General features: G+C 44.0%; 1 protein-coding gene across 1 annotated transcript in view; it reads left to right on the top strand.

Annotated features, from left to right (window-relative positions):
- The window catches only part of csmd2 (CUB and Sushi multiple domains 2), a 338,433-nt gene that overhangs the window by 297,722 nt on the left and 21,396 nt on the right, over nt 1-19,315 (top strand). The window contains exons 50-59 of the mRNA XM_070541492.1: nt 1,002-1,190; nt 2,151-2,336; nt 2,853-3,047; nt 3,173-3,346; nt 3,436-3,609; nt 5,661-5,834; nt 14,699-14,887; nt 14,971-15,144; nt 16,484-16,666; nt 18,393-18,569. Of these exons, the coding sequence (XP_070397593.1) occupies nt 1,002-1,190; nt 2,151-2,336; nt 2,853-3,047; nt 3,173-3,346; nt 3,436-3,609; nt 5,661-5,834; nt 14,699-14,887; nt 14,971-15,144; nt 16,484-16,666; nt 18,393-18,569 (1,815 nt within the window). The remainder of the gene's footprint in view (nt 1-1,001; nt 1,191-2,150; nt 2,337-2,852; nt 3,048-3,172; nt 3,347-3,435; nt 3,610-5,660; nt 5,835-14,698; nt 14,888-14,970; nt 15,145-16,483; nt 16,667-18,392; nt 18,570-19,315) is intronic.

Raw genomic sequence — 19,315 nt, 5'->3', positions numbered from 1 at the left:
CTGGTGTTTTTCCCCCCAAAGTACGACTTACAAGGTATTCATTCCTACTATTGTTCAGCTCTTTTTAATATATGTTAATACAAATGTGAAATAAATTCCTGGAAAATGATCCTGGTAATCATGAAACCGTGTTTTTTTTTCCTCAGGCAATAACCGTACAACTCAAAGTTATAATGGTTGCAACCCTAGCACTGATGGTGACTCTAACCACATGTCACTGATTGGTTCACAGCTGTTCCTGCTAGGCTGGTCCTCTGATGGATTTTTACTTCACAGATTTTGTTTTAGCTTGACATAATTTATGTTTTTGTCTTTTGCTTTTGGGGATGAGGAACCTTTTGATTTGGTCTAAAATGACAATAAAACAGACTTTATTTTTACTAGTATAAATTATCTACTTTATTGGAAAGACTGGTGCAATAGAGCTAGGTCACATTCATGCATTATTGCTTCAGTATGTTATATAATGGAGTTTTGTCTGATTTTATACTCGATGCTCGAAGATAAAATCCCTTAACTTTTCATCACCAAACGTAGGCTGTTAAAAGTATAATTAGCATTTTTATGCAGTCTCAATGACTCTGTTCACATTAGATTATGTGATGTTTTCATGTGTGGTTCCTTTTCTCCAGCTGATGTTCAGTGTGACATCGTTTCTGTTGCCACTTCTGGATCCATCTTGGCATCATTTATGGTGATGAATGATTATTGCTACCACCAGTTTAACCAAAAACAAACTCTGTTCTTGTTATTGTGTATCAGTCACTTTTATGATCCTCTTTTGCAGCTGCTAACACATCTTTGTAAAGCATTCATTTATAATAATCAGTTCTGTTCCTCAGCCGAGACACAAGATGCAACAAAGATGTGAGGCTCCATGTTGTCCTCGAATGTGCAGTCATATTTCACCTTCTCAACAAATTCTTGCATCATTATTGTTTTTAACTTGCTGCAATATTTTCTGTTTGTTTATATAAATGCTTACATTTTTTTATTTACAGCTGCCTACTGCAGCCCACCAAGCAACCCTGTGAACGGCACTGTCCACAGCCTGACAGGCACCAAGCTAGGCAGCACTCTGCGCTTCAGCTGTGACCAGGGCTTTCGGCTTATTGGCCAGAGCAGCGCCTCATGCAGCCGCACTGCCCAAGGAATCCATCAGTGGAATGCACCTGTGCCACTTTGTCAAGGTGAGAGCCCAATCGTGGCTGCAGGTCCTGATGAAATGAGACAACAAATCCTGTTTTTCTTAGAACACTAAATAAATCAGCATCATTATCAGTTTGTTATTGTAATGCGTTCAGGTCGTACTGATCCCATCAGACATGCCGAGGGAAGATTTTAGATGCAAAGCTCTTTGTTTGTTCAGACACGTAAATATGACCTGGGTGAAATGAGTCCCAGTGGATTCTTTTCAGTTGGGATGAAAGGGTTCTCCCAGCTGACAGTGTCTGGAGGAAGCTCCGGTGTTAGTGGGTTTTATGGTTCTGGTTAAAATTAGTGACGTCTGGAAGCTTCTTGTCATCTTGCACCTTTATTTCTTAATGATGTGTTGCTAAACTGCAGGCTAGATGTTTGAGTTATAACCGACCCAAGCTTGGAAAGAGCTGTACACTACGGTCACCTTGGTGGTGCTGAGCTACGTCATAGCCACAGCTGCCCTGGGACATGCTGACGGAGGCGAGCCATTGGTCCCTCTGACCACCACCAGCAGGCGGGAAGTGTCTTGTTCGAGGACACAACAGCAGCATTCTCTGCAGGGATGAATTAAGAACATTTCAAATATAAAGTCTGTTTTAGAGGAAGCAGAGCTTCCTTCTGGGTACGTTTTATTATAATTTGTCCTCCTACTGATACAAAGATTTAGGTTCTGTTTTCTGGGTCTAGACTTTGTTCTACAGCGTTTAGTTTCCAAACAGAAGCAGCTAAAACAAGCAGGGCAGCGATTCAGCGTGCTCTGCCAGGTGTAATCTCCATATGAATTGCATGTGTTTGCTGTTGTTTACGGTTGTACAGATGGTAGGCCAAGCTAATGTTTACTCGACATCACTGTTGGATTTTCTAATGGGTTTGCAAAGAACCCTGTTGCAATAATAGAGGTTATTGTTCATTGTTTCTTCCCTATACATCACATTTTGTCTGTTTTCTAGTCATGTCCTGTGGAATGCCAGTTGCTCCTGTCAATGGCAGCATCGTTGGCCAAGACTTCTCTCTTGGAGCCAAGGTCACCTACCAGTGTAACCCCGGGTTCCGGCTTGCTGGTCCCATCACCACCTCAGTGATCTGTCAAGAGTCTGGGAGGTGGAGCCCCATTGAGGCCCCACCCCGATGTGTCCGTAAGTAGACCAGTCAGGGCTAATATCTATTTATGAGATAAAATATCTGGTTGAAACAACACTTGGATACCTGTGAACCTAAAAAAGTTAACAAATTAGCTCTCATAGCAGATGAAACAAAGCATCTGGAGGAGTTGAAATAAAAGGGGAAAATTGAGAGTAAATCTAAAGAATGTTCCAAAGTCCAAAAACATTTTGGACATCCTAGCCAACACAATTCACCATCAAGGGTGAATAAAGGTGAAAAGCTTGTTTAGGAAGCATCATAAAGAACTTTAAAAACCGTAGTTGCATGTAGGCAGAGCCATGGCCTTTAAAGACAGCAGGCCACAGGTCTCCCTCAGTGGACTGAAAAGCTGTTTCATCCTGAAAAGATCACTGGACCTTGTTGGTCTGTGTTCTATCAAGATCTAAATGCATTTTAGAAAGATAAATACACAGTTTAAGTCACAGTCACAAGTAGATCAAACAGAAAATTAATAAAACTCACAATAATGTTTGTTTATGACCTTACAGCGGTGACCTGTCCTGACATTGGACACTCTGCTGTGGAAAATGGAAGATGGCGACTAATCTACGGCACCCAAAACCAGTTTGATGCTATAATGATGCTCATATGTGACCCAGGATATTACTACAGGGGTCAGAGGATCATTCGTTGTCAGGCCAACAGCACATGGAACTACCCGGATCCTCGCCCCGTCTGTGACAGTAAGTGAAGATCGTTTAAAACGATGACAGAGCTGGGGTTCATGCCCAAGGTGTCTGTCCAGCTTTAGGAACCACTCCAAACTAAAACCAAATGAAAGTTATTTGCTCATGTCTGGTTTCTTCAGTCATCTCCTGTGGGGACCTTGGCACTCCACCAAATGGCAACAAGATTGGAACGTTGACCGTGTATGGAGCCACTGCCATTTTCTCCTGCAACACTGGATACACCTTAGTGGGCTCTCGGGTACGAGAGTGCATGTCCAACGGTCTTTGGAGTGGAACACAAGTTCAGTGTCTAGGTGAGAACCTCGACTCACAGGGTATGACTAAATACCTAATAAAGCTGGCCTTTGATTCAGTGCCCCTAACTTTGTTCTCCTTCACACAGCCGGCCATTGTGGCACTCCAGAGCCAATAGTCAATGGTCAAATCGCTGGGGAGAACTACAACTACCGAGGCAGTGTCGTGTACCAGTGTAACCCAGGATTTCGTCTTATCGGGGTGTCGGTGCGAATCTGTGAACAGGATCACCGTTGGTCAGGGCAGACTCCCGTCTGCGTTCGTAAGTTTTCCCAGCAAAAAGTCAATACACCGCTCTGCATAACTTATGTGGCTCGTCTCAACAGACCTTCTAACTTTGATCCAGTAAGAGTCTTTAGAAATTTGTTTTTTAACGCATCATATGTTACTGCAATTACAGTGGGGCAAAAAAGTATTTAGTCAGCCACCGATTGCGCAAGTTCTCCCACTTAAAATGATGACAGAGGTCAGTAATTTTCATCATAGGTACACTTCATCTGTGAGAGACAGAATGTGAAAAAAAAATCCATGAATTCACATGGCAGGATTTTTAAACAATTTATTTGTAAATCAGGGTGGAAAATAAGTAATTGGTCAATAACAAAAATTCAACTCAATACTTTGTAACATAACCTTTGTTGGCACTAACAGAGGTCAAACGATTACTATAGGTCTTTACCAGGTTTGCACACACAGTAGCTGGTATTTTGGCCCATTCCTCCATGCAGATTTTCTCGACAGCAGTGATGTTTTGGGGCTGTCGCCAAGCAACACGGACTTTCAACTCCCTCCACAGATTTTCTATGGGGATGAGATCTGGAGACTGGATAGGCCACTCCAGGACTTTCAAATGCTTCTTACGGAGCCACTCCTTTGTTGCCCGGGCGGTGTGTTTGGGATCATTGTCGTGTTGGAAGACCCAGCCACGTTTCATCTTCAAAGCTCTCACTGATGGAAGGAGGTTTTGGCTCAGAATCTCACGACACATGGCCCCATTCATTCTGTCCTGAACATGGATCAGTCGTCCTGTCCCCTTAGCAGAAAAACAGCCCCAAAGCATGATGTTCCCACCCCCATGCTTCACAGTAGGTATGGTGTTCTTGGAATGCAACTCAGTATTCTTCTTCCTCCAAACACGACGAGTTGAGTTTATACCAAAAAGTTCAACTTTGGTTTCATCTGACCACATGACATTCTCCCAATTCTCTGCTGTATCATCCATGTGCTCTCTGGCAAACCAGACGGGCCTGGACATGCACTGGCTTCAGCAGCGGAACACGTCTGGCACTGCAGGATTTGATTCTCTGCCGTTGTAGTGTGTTACTGATGGTGACCTTTGTTACTGTGGTCCCAGCTCTCTGCAGGTCATTCACCAGGTCCCCCCGTGTGGTTCTGGGATTCTTGCTCACCGTTCTCATGATCATTTTGACCCCACGGGATGAGATCTTGCGTGGAGCCCCAGATCGAGGGAGGTTATCAGTGGTCTTGTATGTCTTCCATTTTCTGATAATTGCTCCCACAGTGGATTTTTTTCACACCAAGCTGCTTGCCTATTGTAGATTCACTCATCCCAGTCTGGTGCAGGTCTACAATTCTTTTCCTGGTGTCCTTCAAAAGCTCTTTGGTCTTGGCCATAGTGGAGTTTGGAGTCTGACTGTTTGAGGCTGTGGACAGGTGTCTTTTATACAGATAAGAGTTCAAACTGGTGCCATTAATACAGGTAATGATTGGAGGACAGAAAAGCTTCTTAAAGAAGATGTTACAGGTCTGTGAGAGCCAGAGATTTTCCTTGTTTGAAGTGACCAAATACTTTCCACCCTGATTTACAAATAAATTCTTTAAAAAATCCTGCCATGTGAATTCATGGATTTTTTTTTTCACATTCCGTCTCTCACAGTTGAAGTGTACCTATGATGTAAATTACTGACCTCTGTCATCATTTTAATTGGGGGAACTTGCACAATCGGTGGCTGACTAAACACTTTTTTGCCCCACTGTAAATGTAACAGTCGCAGACGCTCTAATTAGGGTGGTCTGGAGATAAATAAAAATAACAACTGTCCTCCACTGATGAGGTCATCTCTCTTAAATAATTAACTTTAGTTACAATTAGACCTGGTCACACAGAACAACCTCACAAACACTTTGTAAAGCATTTGTACTTATACAGTTGCTCCTAAATCACAATACACCATTTATGTAAATTAAGACGTACAAATATTTTGAATGTTCTTTCCAGTAAAGTGACTAAATTATTCTATGGGTTTCCTCACAGTGTATCCAAATCTTTGTCATTTCTTTTGACATCCTCAGCCATCACATGTGGTCACCCTGGCAACCCTACATTTGGTCTGACCCAAGGAACCCAGTTCAACCTGAATGACGTTGTGCGGTTTGTCTGCAATACTGGATATGTCCTGCAGGGGGCCGTCAAGTCTACGTGCCAGGCCAATGGGCAGTGGAACAACGCCCTCCCAAAGTGTAAAAGTGAGTGCATGTATGACGTGTGCTGTAGGGTTGGGTGGTAGCACGGAAATTCTTCTTCTGCTAACATTCCTACAGTTTGGGTTGGAATCCAAACATGATACAAACATGTGTATCTTTGCTCTGAAAGAAGAAGAGACTCGTATAACAGGCACGATTCCACTTTTTGGGTTTTATTAACGCATCAAATGCCTTTGTTCATGAGAAGTTGTTTCTTAAAGGGGCATTATGGAAGTTTGACAGCCAAAACATGTTTAGAAATAATAAAATTTTTCTTCAAACATTCTCCTGCAATGCGCTGGTCCTGTAGAATGAGCCCTGGCATTTTTTACTGTGATTGCTTGTTTTTCTGTAAAATCACAGAAAAAGAGAGCTGCTCTGGTCGAGCAGGCTGCTTCATGCACGTTCACGCCCAGGCATAGCCCATAGCATTTGCTATCCATAGCTTTAGTCTTTGTCGCTGTTCCTATCGCCTAGTGACAAAGCTAGCTACATTTCTGAGGACTCTTAGCTACTTTCTTCTAGATATTTCCTGCAAATTAGCAGCAAAATAGCCATTTTCGCTCTGAACTGTTCTTTGGACATTGTTTCAGCTGTCATCAAGGATACAAATGTTACAGATACAACAGGCATCACTGGCGCTTTAGCTCACCTAGTAAGACGTCGGACCCCGTGCAGAGGATCCGGGTTTGATTCTGGATGTCAACATAGTTTATTTAGTTTCTTTTTTACATTAATGGTATATTTTTTACAGTAAGATGCCCAAATTTTTATTTGAGACTTGCCAAACGGCATTGAATTCACAGATAAAAAAGATGTGGGTTCAACTTTCATTTTGGAACAATTTTTCAAGCAAGGGAAGGGAATGATCTGAGCATGCAGGAAGACTGACCCATCATAAACCTTTGACGGCTGTGCTGAAGAGAAAGGTACAGAACCAAATTATTTAATTAATTAGCTGCGCGTTCTCCTGTCCTCTGTCCTCCGGGCCACACACACACAAAGGACTGTCTCAGCTGTTATTTTCATTAAGGAGTGTGCACGTACAGCATGCGCGCCTCGTGCACGAGCCTACTATTGAAGCTGCCGTTACGCTTTTGGCCTGAGGGGGCAATCGCGAGCTTAAAAATTCAAAACTCCGTAAAGTCCCTTAACGTTACAGAACAGAGGTAGCCAGGTCAATATTTAGGATCTTGTCTTTTTGGTATGTGCATGTCAAAAGGTCACGGGGTTGTACACAGATGCATTCTGTCTGCAATTCTGTTTAACATACCGTAAATCCTCTAATACAGGCCAGGGCCTGTATTTTCCTCAAGCTCATCAAGCTCCAGGCCTTTATTGGAAGGAGGGCCAGAATTAGAGGCAGGCCTCAATTTCTATTGGAGAAAAATGAACTACCAGTAGCATGAATAAAAATGGGGTGTGTCTATTTGAACCTATAAAATACTAGGTTCATTTACTGAAAATGTACAGTTACCGTAACGTGGTACGGTTTGCATATAAAACATTAACAACAAGGCTAAATTACAGTAGGGAAATACAGTATTGTAACAAAAAATAGCAAACATACCTGTACTGCATTTTAATCGTTATTAAATACCAGTATTAGAAAAGGCAACAGCCACCTTACCGCTTCAAAGTTGAATCGCTTCGTCTCGTTTGTGTTGTAGTAAAAAATAAAATAAAACCCCCCAAATTCAATTCAATCTTTGTCCAGTTTAAAGTAAAAAAAAAAATCTGTTTAATCCTCATCCAGTTTGATGGGTCAATGTTGATATGTTTAGCAGCTTGCTCCCCAGAGGGTTCTGCAGCATATATCAGCACGTTCTCTTTGAACTTGATATCAAATTTTTGCCTCCTCTTCAACTCCGTACCTGCCATGGTTAAAGTTATCCTTGCGGTCTATCACTGGCAAATCAAAAGTGAGACGGATGACACAACCGCCCCCTGTGGTGCTTGCCTGTTACCACATTCCACCCGGCCACAATAAAAAAAACTGCCATTATTCACTTCCGCCAACACCAGCCAAAATGTGATACCCGGCCGTTAATTGATTACAGGCCAATATTAGAGGATTTACGGTAAACATGGACGATCTGTCTAAACAGCTGAGTGACTGTGGAACAGGTCGTGTAGTCGGTGGGACTGGGATCAACCACTTGATGAATGGAGATGTTTTAGTTGTCATAAAATGGTGGATGTTGAAGTAGAACACAAATGCAGTAATCCAGAAGGAAGTCAGTTGAAGCAGTTCAAATCCTTTAATGAATAATAAGGCAGGGCACAAGGAGCACAGGAACACAGAGAGCTCTGTACAAACACACACAAGGATCCCACGAGTGGAGGACTGAACGGGGTTTAAATAGACTGAGGCAGTGGCAAGGAAAAGGGAACAGGTGAGATGATTACTGATATGTTGCAGGTGTGATCGGTTAACAGGACACTGGGGAAAAGCATAGAGGGTGTTTCTCAATGCCAAGGAACCTTGCCTTGATGTATTGGTCCCGACCCGGTTGCCTAGGATATACGTCGTCAGGAACCACCAAGGCATGTTCCGGGGTATTCTACTGAGACGTGTGTTCTCCGTTTGTTAGCCGTTTAGCTAGTTGAGCAAGGATGCATGGGAGGTGTCTTGAAGCCTAGCCTTGGTCAAAAATTTCCCAGAATACACCGCAGCATTTTCAAAAGGATGGCGGATCAGAAGCCGGCAGCTACGTCAGGGGCAAACTTCAAGTTTAAAAGTACCATAGTGACCTGAATATGAGATAAGTTATTGTTTTTTTTTTTTATTATTATTATAAAATGTGGGGTCATCTTATAATCAAGGTCTAACATTACACACCTGTAACAGCAGAGGGTGCCAGGCTGTGTGTTCTCAACAGGAGAAAAAATGTAGACGAGAGGTGCGGAGCAGAGTGGACCAAAGGTGGGGCAAGTTAACAAGCTATAAGGCAGAGTTATGAGAGTTTTAAGATGATGGTGGTCAATTCAGCAGAGGTGTCAATAATTACATGCATGGATGTCTTAGATGGCGGAGAGGATGACATTCTGGGAGGAGTCGGCAGGTGTAGCGATCTGATGGTACACCGGGACCGCAGCAGCATGAGCGAGTACAGAGGCAGAGGGCTCATTTGACTTTTGATTTCACATGTCAGCAAAGTTCTGATAGTTTGCATTAAAAAAATTTCAAATTTTCAATAAAAATAATTTATTTAAAAAGTGATTTTTTTTGTCCTTTTCCAAGGATTAGTCTTGGAAAGGGGGTCATCTTATAATTGGTCAGTTAATATAATATTAATACTAATGAGCGTCTGTCAGCGGTCTCATACTCGTTAATATCCGTTCACCTAACGTTCACCTAACGTAGTTTAGTGCTTTAGAGAGAGGGAGAGCTTCCGGTTCTGGAGCTCATGCGGGCTTCTGTGAGCTGGATCCGACCCAAACACCAGCAAGTCAGTGCAGTTGGTATTTTTAAAAGCTGCACATGATCCTCGGCTGGTTGTCCGGAAGGCGGTTCTGATCCAGTTCCGACCTGGAAACCAACTGGCCCGCTGAGCCGTGCGTCTCTTCTGGTGGTCGGTTCCGACCTGGTTCTGATGGTGATCTGAGCTCCAGAAATCCACATTTCATTGTTTAAACCCCACCACAGGCCTCCGGAACCCAGTGCGGACCTTTCTGTCCCGGTACGACCGATGTGGGCTACAGAAGTCCATCTTTCAGCTGCAGAAATGCCCTCAGGCATGGAAATAGAGGTGTTGTTTCTCATCTGGAAACCCGTGGACTCGATGTCCAGACAGGCTGGAGTTGGTACAGCTTTCACAAACTATAGTTTATCAACATGAACACAAGCCAACACTGGTAAACGCACACACTGACTGGATCACATGACCTCTCTACCCTAAAACTAGCCACTCTCCACACTGAGCTGAGGCAGCCTAGCTTCTAACTCCCTTTGGTTACGTCAGAGGTTCAGCTTTAGAAAAAAGAGCCTCTTTAGAAGCTTTGCTGAGAAAGGCCCCTTTTCACTAGAAAACTGCTGTTTTAAAACCAAATAGCCACAATAAGCATTTCAAATAGTATTTTTGGACAGCATTTTATATGAATTAGAAAAAAATTAACCTGCAATTTGCTCTTTAACAATATTATGGTAATATTCATGTGTGAATATACTGATAGATTAACATTATTAAATTAAACAAATAGACTAATCTGGTGTAATTTAAGATCTGGAATAAGTCATTATAGAAATAAGCATTCATGTTAACCCATCATTCAGTACTGTAGAGACCATTCCACACTATTAAACACTCCAGATTTAAAAGCATATTGTAGGGCCCACAGAATATGATTGTAACAACATTAGTTGTTACAATCATATTCTGTGGTACTTTATGAAAGTTCCTTCTCCTGCCAGGAAAGATAGCTTTATTAAAAGAAGCTAGATAAGAAGTCTTCTGCAGCATCTTGATGTCTTGTGAAATACCACAGGATAAGTTAAGACTACTGGGTCAAGATCATAGAGTCCATAACGGCACCACCATGTCAGCGTGGCATGACCACATAAGTATGACCTGTAAGTTAGTAAGTTCACTTCTGGTCATTTAGGTGAAATGTGTGGTCTTTTGGTACGTTACAACACATAATCCTGTCTTGGACAAATCCTGCACAGAGCTCTGTCATTTTTACTGTGATGTGTGGATTCATTGGCATTTTAAGTACATTTTAATACCTTTTTCTTATTTTAACCCTCTTGGTGTGGACCCGTGTGTGTGTGTGTGTGTGTGTGTGTGTGTGTGTGTGTGTGTGTGTGTGTTTGTAATAAAGTGAACATCTGTTGTTGAGGGACCTGCTGTTTACAAAGGGAATCTAGGACAAAGGCTCCCACTTTGGTACTAGCTCCAATACTGCACATCAGGAATATGCAGGAGGTATTACTGTAAAGTATCATTTTAGACATCTTAAAGGTCAACATCACTCATACTGGCTAACAGCAACGCCACTCTACCGCTGACTCTGTTTGTGAAGAAGCTTCGAGAACGTTAGAGAAGGAATTAAAATGTCCTACAGAGACATGAAATAGTTTTATCTAGACAAATCAAAAAATAGTTCTCATGTCTTCAGTTTTGCCTGGAGGCATTATGAATCTCTTCTCTTATTTTCACCCATTTGTATGCTAGATCATAAATTTCCAGCTAGACTGTGTGAGGTCGTATGTTCTGTGGCTGAAGGTGACCTCAAATGAGAGTTTAACCGGCCCGTGTTAGAGGAACTGAAACAGTTTATTTACCACGGTCTCAGACACAAGCTGTGTAGAAGTTCTGGATGATATTTAGGATTGATGTCATTTCCTCCCAGCCTAACCACCTCTTTTATCCCCTTAGGCTCACCTGTGTGCCAGGGAAACAAAGCTAGGTAATAATCGAGCAGAAGCAGACAAAGACGATCACACGATCCTCGAGGTTGCATGAAAGACAGCAGCCCGTGGAGACCTGCCTCACGGATTTCACTCTGAATAAAAATTAGTCTGCTCTGCTTTGAATGAGTGAGGCAAAGACTTGTAATTTGGCCGTGTTTATTCAACAAGCGATGCATCTCTGCACTCATGTCTTTGTCTAAGTCGTTTCAGACTGAAGGCTTTCTGACAGGCGCAGAAAGACATCGGGCCTGAATGTGACAAGGCTGTGACAGAAACAGCAACAGATTGACTTATAAGGATGTGTAAATGAGGAGAGAAGGAGTCGGATGTTTTTTTCTCAAATATAGATTTCATAAAAGTCAGAAAGGTTACAAGTCCCACAAGCATCCTTCGTCAGTTCTTTTAAAAGTTTCATCTGATGGCTGCATGCATAATCAGACAAGATTTCCTCAGACACACGCCTTAAATCTGCTCCAGCAAGGCCTCGTATCGGCATCAGCCTTGTGTCAGGCGGGCGCTGACGCTCAGATGCATTTATGTGAGGACCATGTGTGCGTCCTAGTATCTTGTTTTGACACCCATTATCCTCACTGTCCACGTGAGGACACAAGCAGCTTAGACAGTGTTGTCCTTCAGATTCATTACATTAATTATCGCTGTTGTGGCACACAAAGTGTGTTTAACTCCCATTTGGTCAAAAGCATTGCCACTTTTCTGTGAGGAATTCAGTCAGAGGTCAGCAGCCAGGATGGGAGCAGGAAATGAGTCGGTCAGAGACATAAGGTCACCTACGCTCTGTCTGTCTGTCTGTCTCTATGTCTGTCTCTCTTTATCTGTCTTTCTGTCTCTCTGTCAGTCTGTCTGTCTGCTTGCCTGTCTGTCCATCTCTATGTCTGTCTCTATGTCTGTCTGTCTGTCTCTCTTTATCTGTCTGTCTCTCTGTCTCTTTATCTGTCTGTCTGTCTCTCTATCTGTCTCTATATCTGTCTGTCTGTCTGTCTGTCTGTTTGCCTGTCTGTCCGTCTCTCTGTCTGTCTCTCTTTATCTATCTGTCTCTCTGTCTCTTTATCTGTCTGTCTGTCTCTCTGTCTGTCTCTATATCTGTCTGTTTGCCTGTCTGTCTGTCTCTCTGTCTGTCTCTATATCTGTCTGCTTGCCTGTCTGTCCGTCTCTCTGTCTGTCTCTCTGTCTGTCTCTGTCTGTCTGTTTCTATGTCTGTCTCTCTTTATCTGTCTTTCTGTCTCTCTGTCTGTCTGTCTGTCTGCTTGCCTGTCTGTCCGTCTCTATGTCTGTCTCTATGTCTGTCTGTTTGTCTCTCTTTATCTGTCTGTCTCTCTGTCTGTCTCTGTCTGTCTGTTTCTATGTTTGTCTCTATGTCTGTCTCTCTTTATCTGTCTTTCTGTCTCTCTGTCTGTCTGTCTGTCTGCTTGCCTGTCTGTCCGTCTCTATGTCTGTCTCTATGTCTGTCTGTTTGTCTCTCTTTATCTGTCTGTCTCTCTGTCTCTTTATCTGTCTGTCTGTCTCTCTATCTGTCTCTATATCTGTCTGTCTGTCTGTCTGTCTGTTTGCCTGTCTGTCCGTCTCTCTGTCTGTCTCTCTTTATCTATCTGTCTCTCTGTCTCTTTATCTGTCTGTCTGTCTCTCTGTCTGTCTCTATATCTGTCTGTTTGCCTGTCTGTCCGTCTCTCTGTCTGTCTCTCTTTATCTATCTGTCTCTCTGTCTCTTTATCTGTCTGTCTGTCTCTCTGTCTGTCTCTATATCTGTCTGTCTGTCTGTCTGTCTGTCTGTCCGTCTCTCTGTCTGTCTCTGTCTGTCTGTTTCTATGTTTGTCTTTCTGTCTCTCTGTCTGTCCGTCTGTCTGTCTGTCTGTCTGTCTGTCTGTCTGTCTGTCTGTCTCGCTGTCTCTCTACCTGTCTGCCTGTCTGTCTGTCTGTCTGTCTGTCTCTCTGTCTCTCTACCTGTCCATCTGTCTGTCTGTCTCTCTGTCTCTCTACCTGTCTCTCTGTCTGTCTCTCTGACTGACTGACTGTCTGTCTGTCTGTCTGACTGTCTGACTGTCTGCGTGTTTCTCTTTAACACAAAGTAAGATGATCCATGTCTGCAGGGCACAATAAGAACTCATTTATAGAAGAGATTCAGGACTAGAGGTGGACCAGGGTCCCACTTTTCAATTGAACTTGAATGAACACGATTCCCTCAGTGAGCCTCCTCCTCCCTCCTTCTGTTTTTTCCTTCCTTCTCCTCGTCTCTGTGGATTTTACCAGCAGCCCGGTGCTTTCGGACCACTACTGGAACCCCTTTTGGGCACGTTTGTTAAAAACCCAGTTGCAGCTTGAGCAGCCTCTTGCAGACTTTGTGGTGTTATTATGCAGTAAGTTGTAAATGATGGCACCACAGGTCAGTGCTCCGCTGGGAGGAATACATTATAATAGATATTTGGGGGGGTGATTTAGCAGTGCTGGCTAGCTTGGGAGCATGGAAATGAGCGAGCGTTCAGGCACATTAGCATACAGCGGGTCTGTTTTGGCTGGAGCAGAGATGCATTTATAAGCGTGAGACCGGGGTATAATGGTTCTGGGGGAAATCCAAGGCAGTGTTTTAGAAACCATTACTGCTCTGGCATCAATGTATACATAAAGTTGTGACTAGAAGTGTGGGCTGGAGAGCAACTGTTTGGTGAGGCAATAGTTCACGGCCTGTATACGAGATAAACACGATGAACTGCTGCTGATTGTTTCTGGCTCCCATTCTGTTACAATCCTGCACTACCAGAGCCTCACACACATCACACACCCACCAGCCGTCTTCATCTCTGAGAGGGACAGAGCTTCTCTTTCTCCTGGTTCTCCTTCCATCACTTTTCTGTTGCAGCAACCAGCAGATTTCCTGTGGTGAAATGAAACCAACCATCTTTTAATGCGTTCTGATCTGAGTGGACAGATGACTGATGCGTAAATGCCTACAGTTCTGTGCAAAACTGCTGTAAACACAGAATGCTTTCAGAAATATAAATCATTGTTTTCTTTTTGTAATTAACAAAATACCAAAGTATGACTGAGCCCAAACATCCAGCCAGAGTCCTTCAGAACTATCTTCAGCATAAAGAAGAACCTGAAGTCCTGGATGGGCTGGTCTGGCCCCCACAGAGCCTAATCTCAGCATGATGGAGTGTGTCTGGGATCTGGGTTAGTTCCGGCCCAGTTGCTTCCACAGCGGTGTTCAGGTGTAGCTGAAGATCTGCTGCTCTGGAGGCAGGGTGTTCACAGCAGATGCTGATCTGATGTAGGTTTTTTTTGTTCATTCTTTGTTGTTGATGAAGATAAATGGTGAGCATTGTTGAAAGCATTCTTTGCTTGTTTTCACCACTACCTAAAACTTTTGCACACAACCTTGAATGTTTTATGCTAAGATTTTACAGCAGGCTGCTAAAGCCCCCCTTCTCACCCCCAGTTGTGAACTGCACAGAGCCAGGTCATGCGGAGAACAGCATCAGACAGGTTTTGTCCAGCGGGCCTCATCGGTACAGCTTCCAGACCACCATGTCATACCGCTGTAACCCGGGCTACTACCTGCTGGGCACCAGCTCCATCTCCTGCCAGGGGGATGGCACCTGGGACCGCTCACTGCCCAAATGTCTGTGTAAGTACTCTCAGCAGCTGTAGGTATTTTTAGGAAGTATCTTTTCTAAAATGTGGTATTTGACACTGTTTTTGATTGGACAGCGGTGCTTTGTGACCGCCCCACCGTGCCTCCCTACGCTCAGATCTCAGGCGATCGTCGGAGTGTGGGCTCGGTGATTCGCTACAGCTGCACGGACCAGCGTACCATCATTGGTAACACCACACGGATGTGTCAGCTGGATGGGCAGTGGAGCGGCTCTCCACCACACTGCTCTGGTATGGACTGGTCAACTGAAGTGACCCACTAATTGTCCCAATATTCAAAGATGAATGAGAAACAATGCAATTGTGTTCATCACCTTTCTATCTCACACTGCAATAACACAGATGTGAAACATTCTCCTAGTCACAGCCAAACCATCACAAAAATACCTAGTTGGTGTTGGAGCTACTGGGAGGACGAGGTAGGTAGAAGAGCCGGTCTGTTCCACAGGCGTCAAGGGCAAACAGTCTCCTCCATAAACCTGCTTTAATCTCCTCACATCAGCGCCGGGTTATGAAGCTGTTAAAAATCAGTGCCCCCTTCTCCTCTAGCAGCCATGTTCCTCTGAGCTGCCATGAGTCGTCCCCCACACACACACACACACACATGGGCGCGCACGCACACACACACACACACACACACACAAATGCACACATATGCATGTGCGCACACACACACACAATTCAATTCAATTTTATTTATATAGTGCCAAATCACAACAAGAGTCATCTCAAGGCACTTCACATAATAAACACACACACATATGAATGTGCACACACACATGCACACACACGCACACACATAAGCATATGCACACACACACAAGCACACATTTGCATGTGCACAAACACATGCACATACATGCATGCATGCTAGCACACACACAGAGATACATGCACACACACAAACATGCATGCATGCACACACACACACACACACACACATGCATATGCATGTGCACACACACATGCACACACATAAGCATATGCACACACACACGCACACATTTGCATGTGCACAAACACATGCACATACATACATGCATGCTAGCACACACACAGAGATACATGCACACACACAAACACGCATGCACACACACACACACACACACGAATGCATGCATGCACACACTTACATGAATGCATGCATGCTAGTACGTACACACACACACACACACACACACACACACACACACACACACACACACACACACACACACACACACATGCTGTGTGACAGTACATTTGCAGTTTGATGTCATAATCCATGACATGCACCTCCATCCCCTGACTGCCGCCCTCTCTCAACAGGCCGTAAACACAAAGGTTCGGTTCCTCCTTGCGTGATGTTACGGTTGGCTCTTGCCTTGTAATATAAACACTGAGCTCAGTTTCTACGGCTCTAAACGGTTTGTGTGCTTGTTAGACTAGAAATATTGACCTGAGGTGCAACATTTATGTCAGGCCCAGTCAAATAAAGAAAAGCCATCATGTTGTTCATAAAAGCCGAGTCAACAGAATGTGCCTCTTTATGTGTGTCACCTTTATTCTGCCATTATTCTGTATCTTTTAGGGGAATCGAGAGGCTTGTGTGGAGATCCAGGTGTTCCTGTGCATGGCATCCGCCTCGGAGACAAATTTAGCGTGGGCAGTGTTGTCCGCTTCAGCTGTGAGCCTGGCTACCTTCTGAAGGGTTCGTCGGAGAGAACCTGCCTTGCCAATGAAAGCTGGTTAGGCGTTCAACCAGAGTGTCACGGTAATGAGTGCAGCGTACACTTTCTCTTGTTTCCGTGGTTTTTAAAGCTCCTCCAGAGCAGCCAATGACAAATTCATGATGAATACTTACCTGCATACAGGGGTGACAATGGCAGAGGAGTTAAGTGTCCATCATGTTACTGGAGGGTTGCAGGTTCAAGCCCCACCCAGTCAGTTACAGCCATTGTGACCTTTGGCAAGACACTTCACCCTCCTTGCCTGCTGGTGGTCTGAGTGACACCTGTTTATGGCAACCCTACCTGTCTGTGTGCCCCAGGGCAGCTGTGGCTATGTGTGTGTGTGTGTGTGTGTGTGTGTGTGTGTGTGTGTGTGTGTGTGTGTGTGTGTGTGTGGTAAAGTGCCTTAGGGGGTTTCTAGGACTCTAGAAGGCACTACAGCACTACAGGACCTATACCTTGAAGGTGTGTCTAGTTTCTGGACATGAAACCTGAAACATGAAGGATTAGCTAACGCTAACCCTTTTCTGAGTAGACCTTACCGGCTCACTGTGGACTGTCCACCGTCCTCACACCCACAGCCTTCCATGCCACTTTGATGCACCACCTCATGTTGAGCTTTTTGGGATCAAATCTTGATGCTGGCATGAAGCCCAACCTAAGGACATGTTCCTGTGCTTTTCATTATTGTGTGTTTTAACCAAGTCCTAGCTACTGTGGGATTTACCTCATTCCCTCCAGAGGCTCCTGACTTTAGAGGAAGACAATAAAGTGCATATTGTGAGGATATTTTATATATTTTTCATGTTCTTTTACCTCCATGATTTTTTACTCTCCAAAATGTTCATAGAATCGAATCCCAAAAGATTGGCCTCAAATGACCAGACCACGATCAGAGACCTGAAACAGTCAGCGTACGCTTTTCTGTCTTCATACTGAACCAAACAACACACCAGCTCCTCTGCTGTGCAGAAAAGGCAGACTTACCTGAACAGTTGAATCTTGTTTTGTGTTTTTATTATTTATTCAAGTTGTTTAAAAAAGGAAAGTCAATTGTATAAATTTCTGTCACTGAAAACTAGAAAGTTTGGAAGTTTTCTCGTTCCACACCGTTGCTTCCATTTCCCCTGCAGACAGAGGAGAAAACCATTTTCTGATGTTTGATTTAGCAGAAAGATCATCGTGTTTCCCAGGATGTGTCCACTTCAACACCCCCTCCCTCCCCCGCCACAGCTACGCCTCACCTCGCTCGGCGTGCGGTGTGCTCGAGTCGAGGTTGCACACCTGTTCCCAGTTGGCACAGACTTCAAGGGCCAGGCTACATCTGGTCATTATGGGATGGTGATGCCCATGGGGCTGTGATGGCCCAGGGCAAGCTGGAGACTGTAATGAACAGAACCATCAGGGGCGGCTGGACAGACACCAAGGGATTTTGTGAGCAAAGGAAATGTCCATCAGAGCGGAGTTACCTAGGAGATGGAAACGGGAGGGAGGTGATGGTGGCAGGAGGAAAAGATTAAAGGCAAAGAGTACAAGTGGGAGAGGTCAAAAATGTGATGTTGGGGAACAAAATGTTAATAAAATGAGGCAGTAAGACACGTGCTGATCAATGTTTTATTGATTGTCTGTTGTTCCACATGTTGTATAATTACCTGGTTTAGGTTAAGGGAATTACACAGACCAATACACTAATACAGCAAACCTCATTAACTTTGATCTCGTGGGATTTTATATTTAGCTCATTAATAATTTCCGGTTCTCTCTCTTTAGTAATTTCTTGTGGAAATCCTGGAACCCCCCGAAACGCCCAGATCCTGATCCACGATGGCCTAACTTTCTCCAGATCTATCACCTACACTTGCAGGGAGGGCTACTATTCGACCGGGCTGCTGACCCGACACTGCACCGTGAACGGGACCTGGACGGGCAACATGCCAGAGTGCTCAGGTAACCACGGCGCTGCTGACCCTATTGTCACCAGTCAGTGATACCACAGAACCGTACAGGGATAGGACCCCCCACCCCCACCCATTGGCTCATTCTGGTCTCTGAAATTCACTTGTTTCAGCAGCACAGACACTTAGAGAACACTTTGAAGAAAACTAATAAAAGTACATGTTTATGCACATAGACAGTAAGCTATTATCGGCTCTTTAAATAAAACAATCAGCGGATAAAATGTCTTTTCAGTGTGTTTGATCCTGTTTTTGGTGAATAATTTCCTGCCAAAGACCATAGTGCTGTTTATCCTCTCAAATCAAAGAGTTTCTCTTTTTATGCCAGCAAACAGACGTGTTTGTTCCGTCGGTGTGGCATGGTGCTGTCTGTTAATGCTCTTTACAAAGCTAACTGGCATTTACCACCACAGAGCTGTGTTCACGAGAGGCACTACAGACGGGAAACACACACGCGCGCACACACACACTGGCTGGCAGGAAAGACCAAACAATTATTATGAACAAACCTGGACTCTGAACTCATGTACGGAGTTGAAAGCTGTTATTGGGGATGATTAACATTTACATAGAGGCCATTGGGGCAACATTATGTCAGCGTTAAAGTTCTGATGTTTATGTGTCGGTATGTATCAGACCACTCGAGTTTTTTAAATGAGTTACAGCATTGTAGTTTGTCTGGTTGGTTTCCAAGTGTAAATTGCTGGTTCAAATTATTTAGCAGACATATTTTTGACA

This window comes from Nothobranchius furzeri, chromosome 11 (assembly GCF_043380555.1).
Source record: "Nothobranchius furzeri strain GRZ-AD chromosome 11, NfurGRZ-RIMD1, whole genome shotgun sequence".
Taxonomy (NCBI): domain Eukaryota; kingdom Metazoa; phylum Chordata; class Actinopteri; order Cyprinodontiformes; family Nothobranchiidae; genus Nothobranchius; species Nothobranchius furzeri.
Note: the sequence above shows the minus strand (reverse complement) of the source record. Positions and strands in the feature narration are given on the sequence as shown.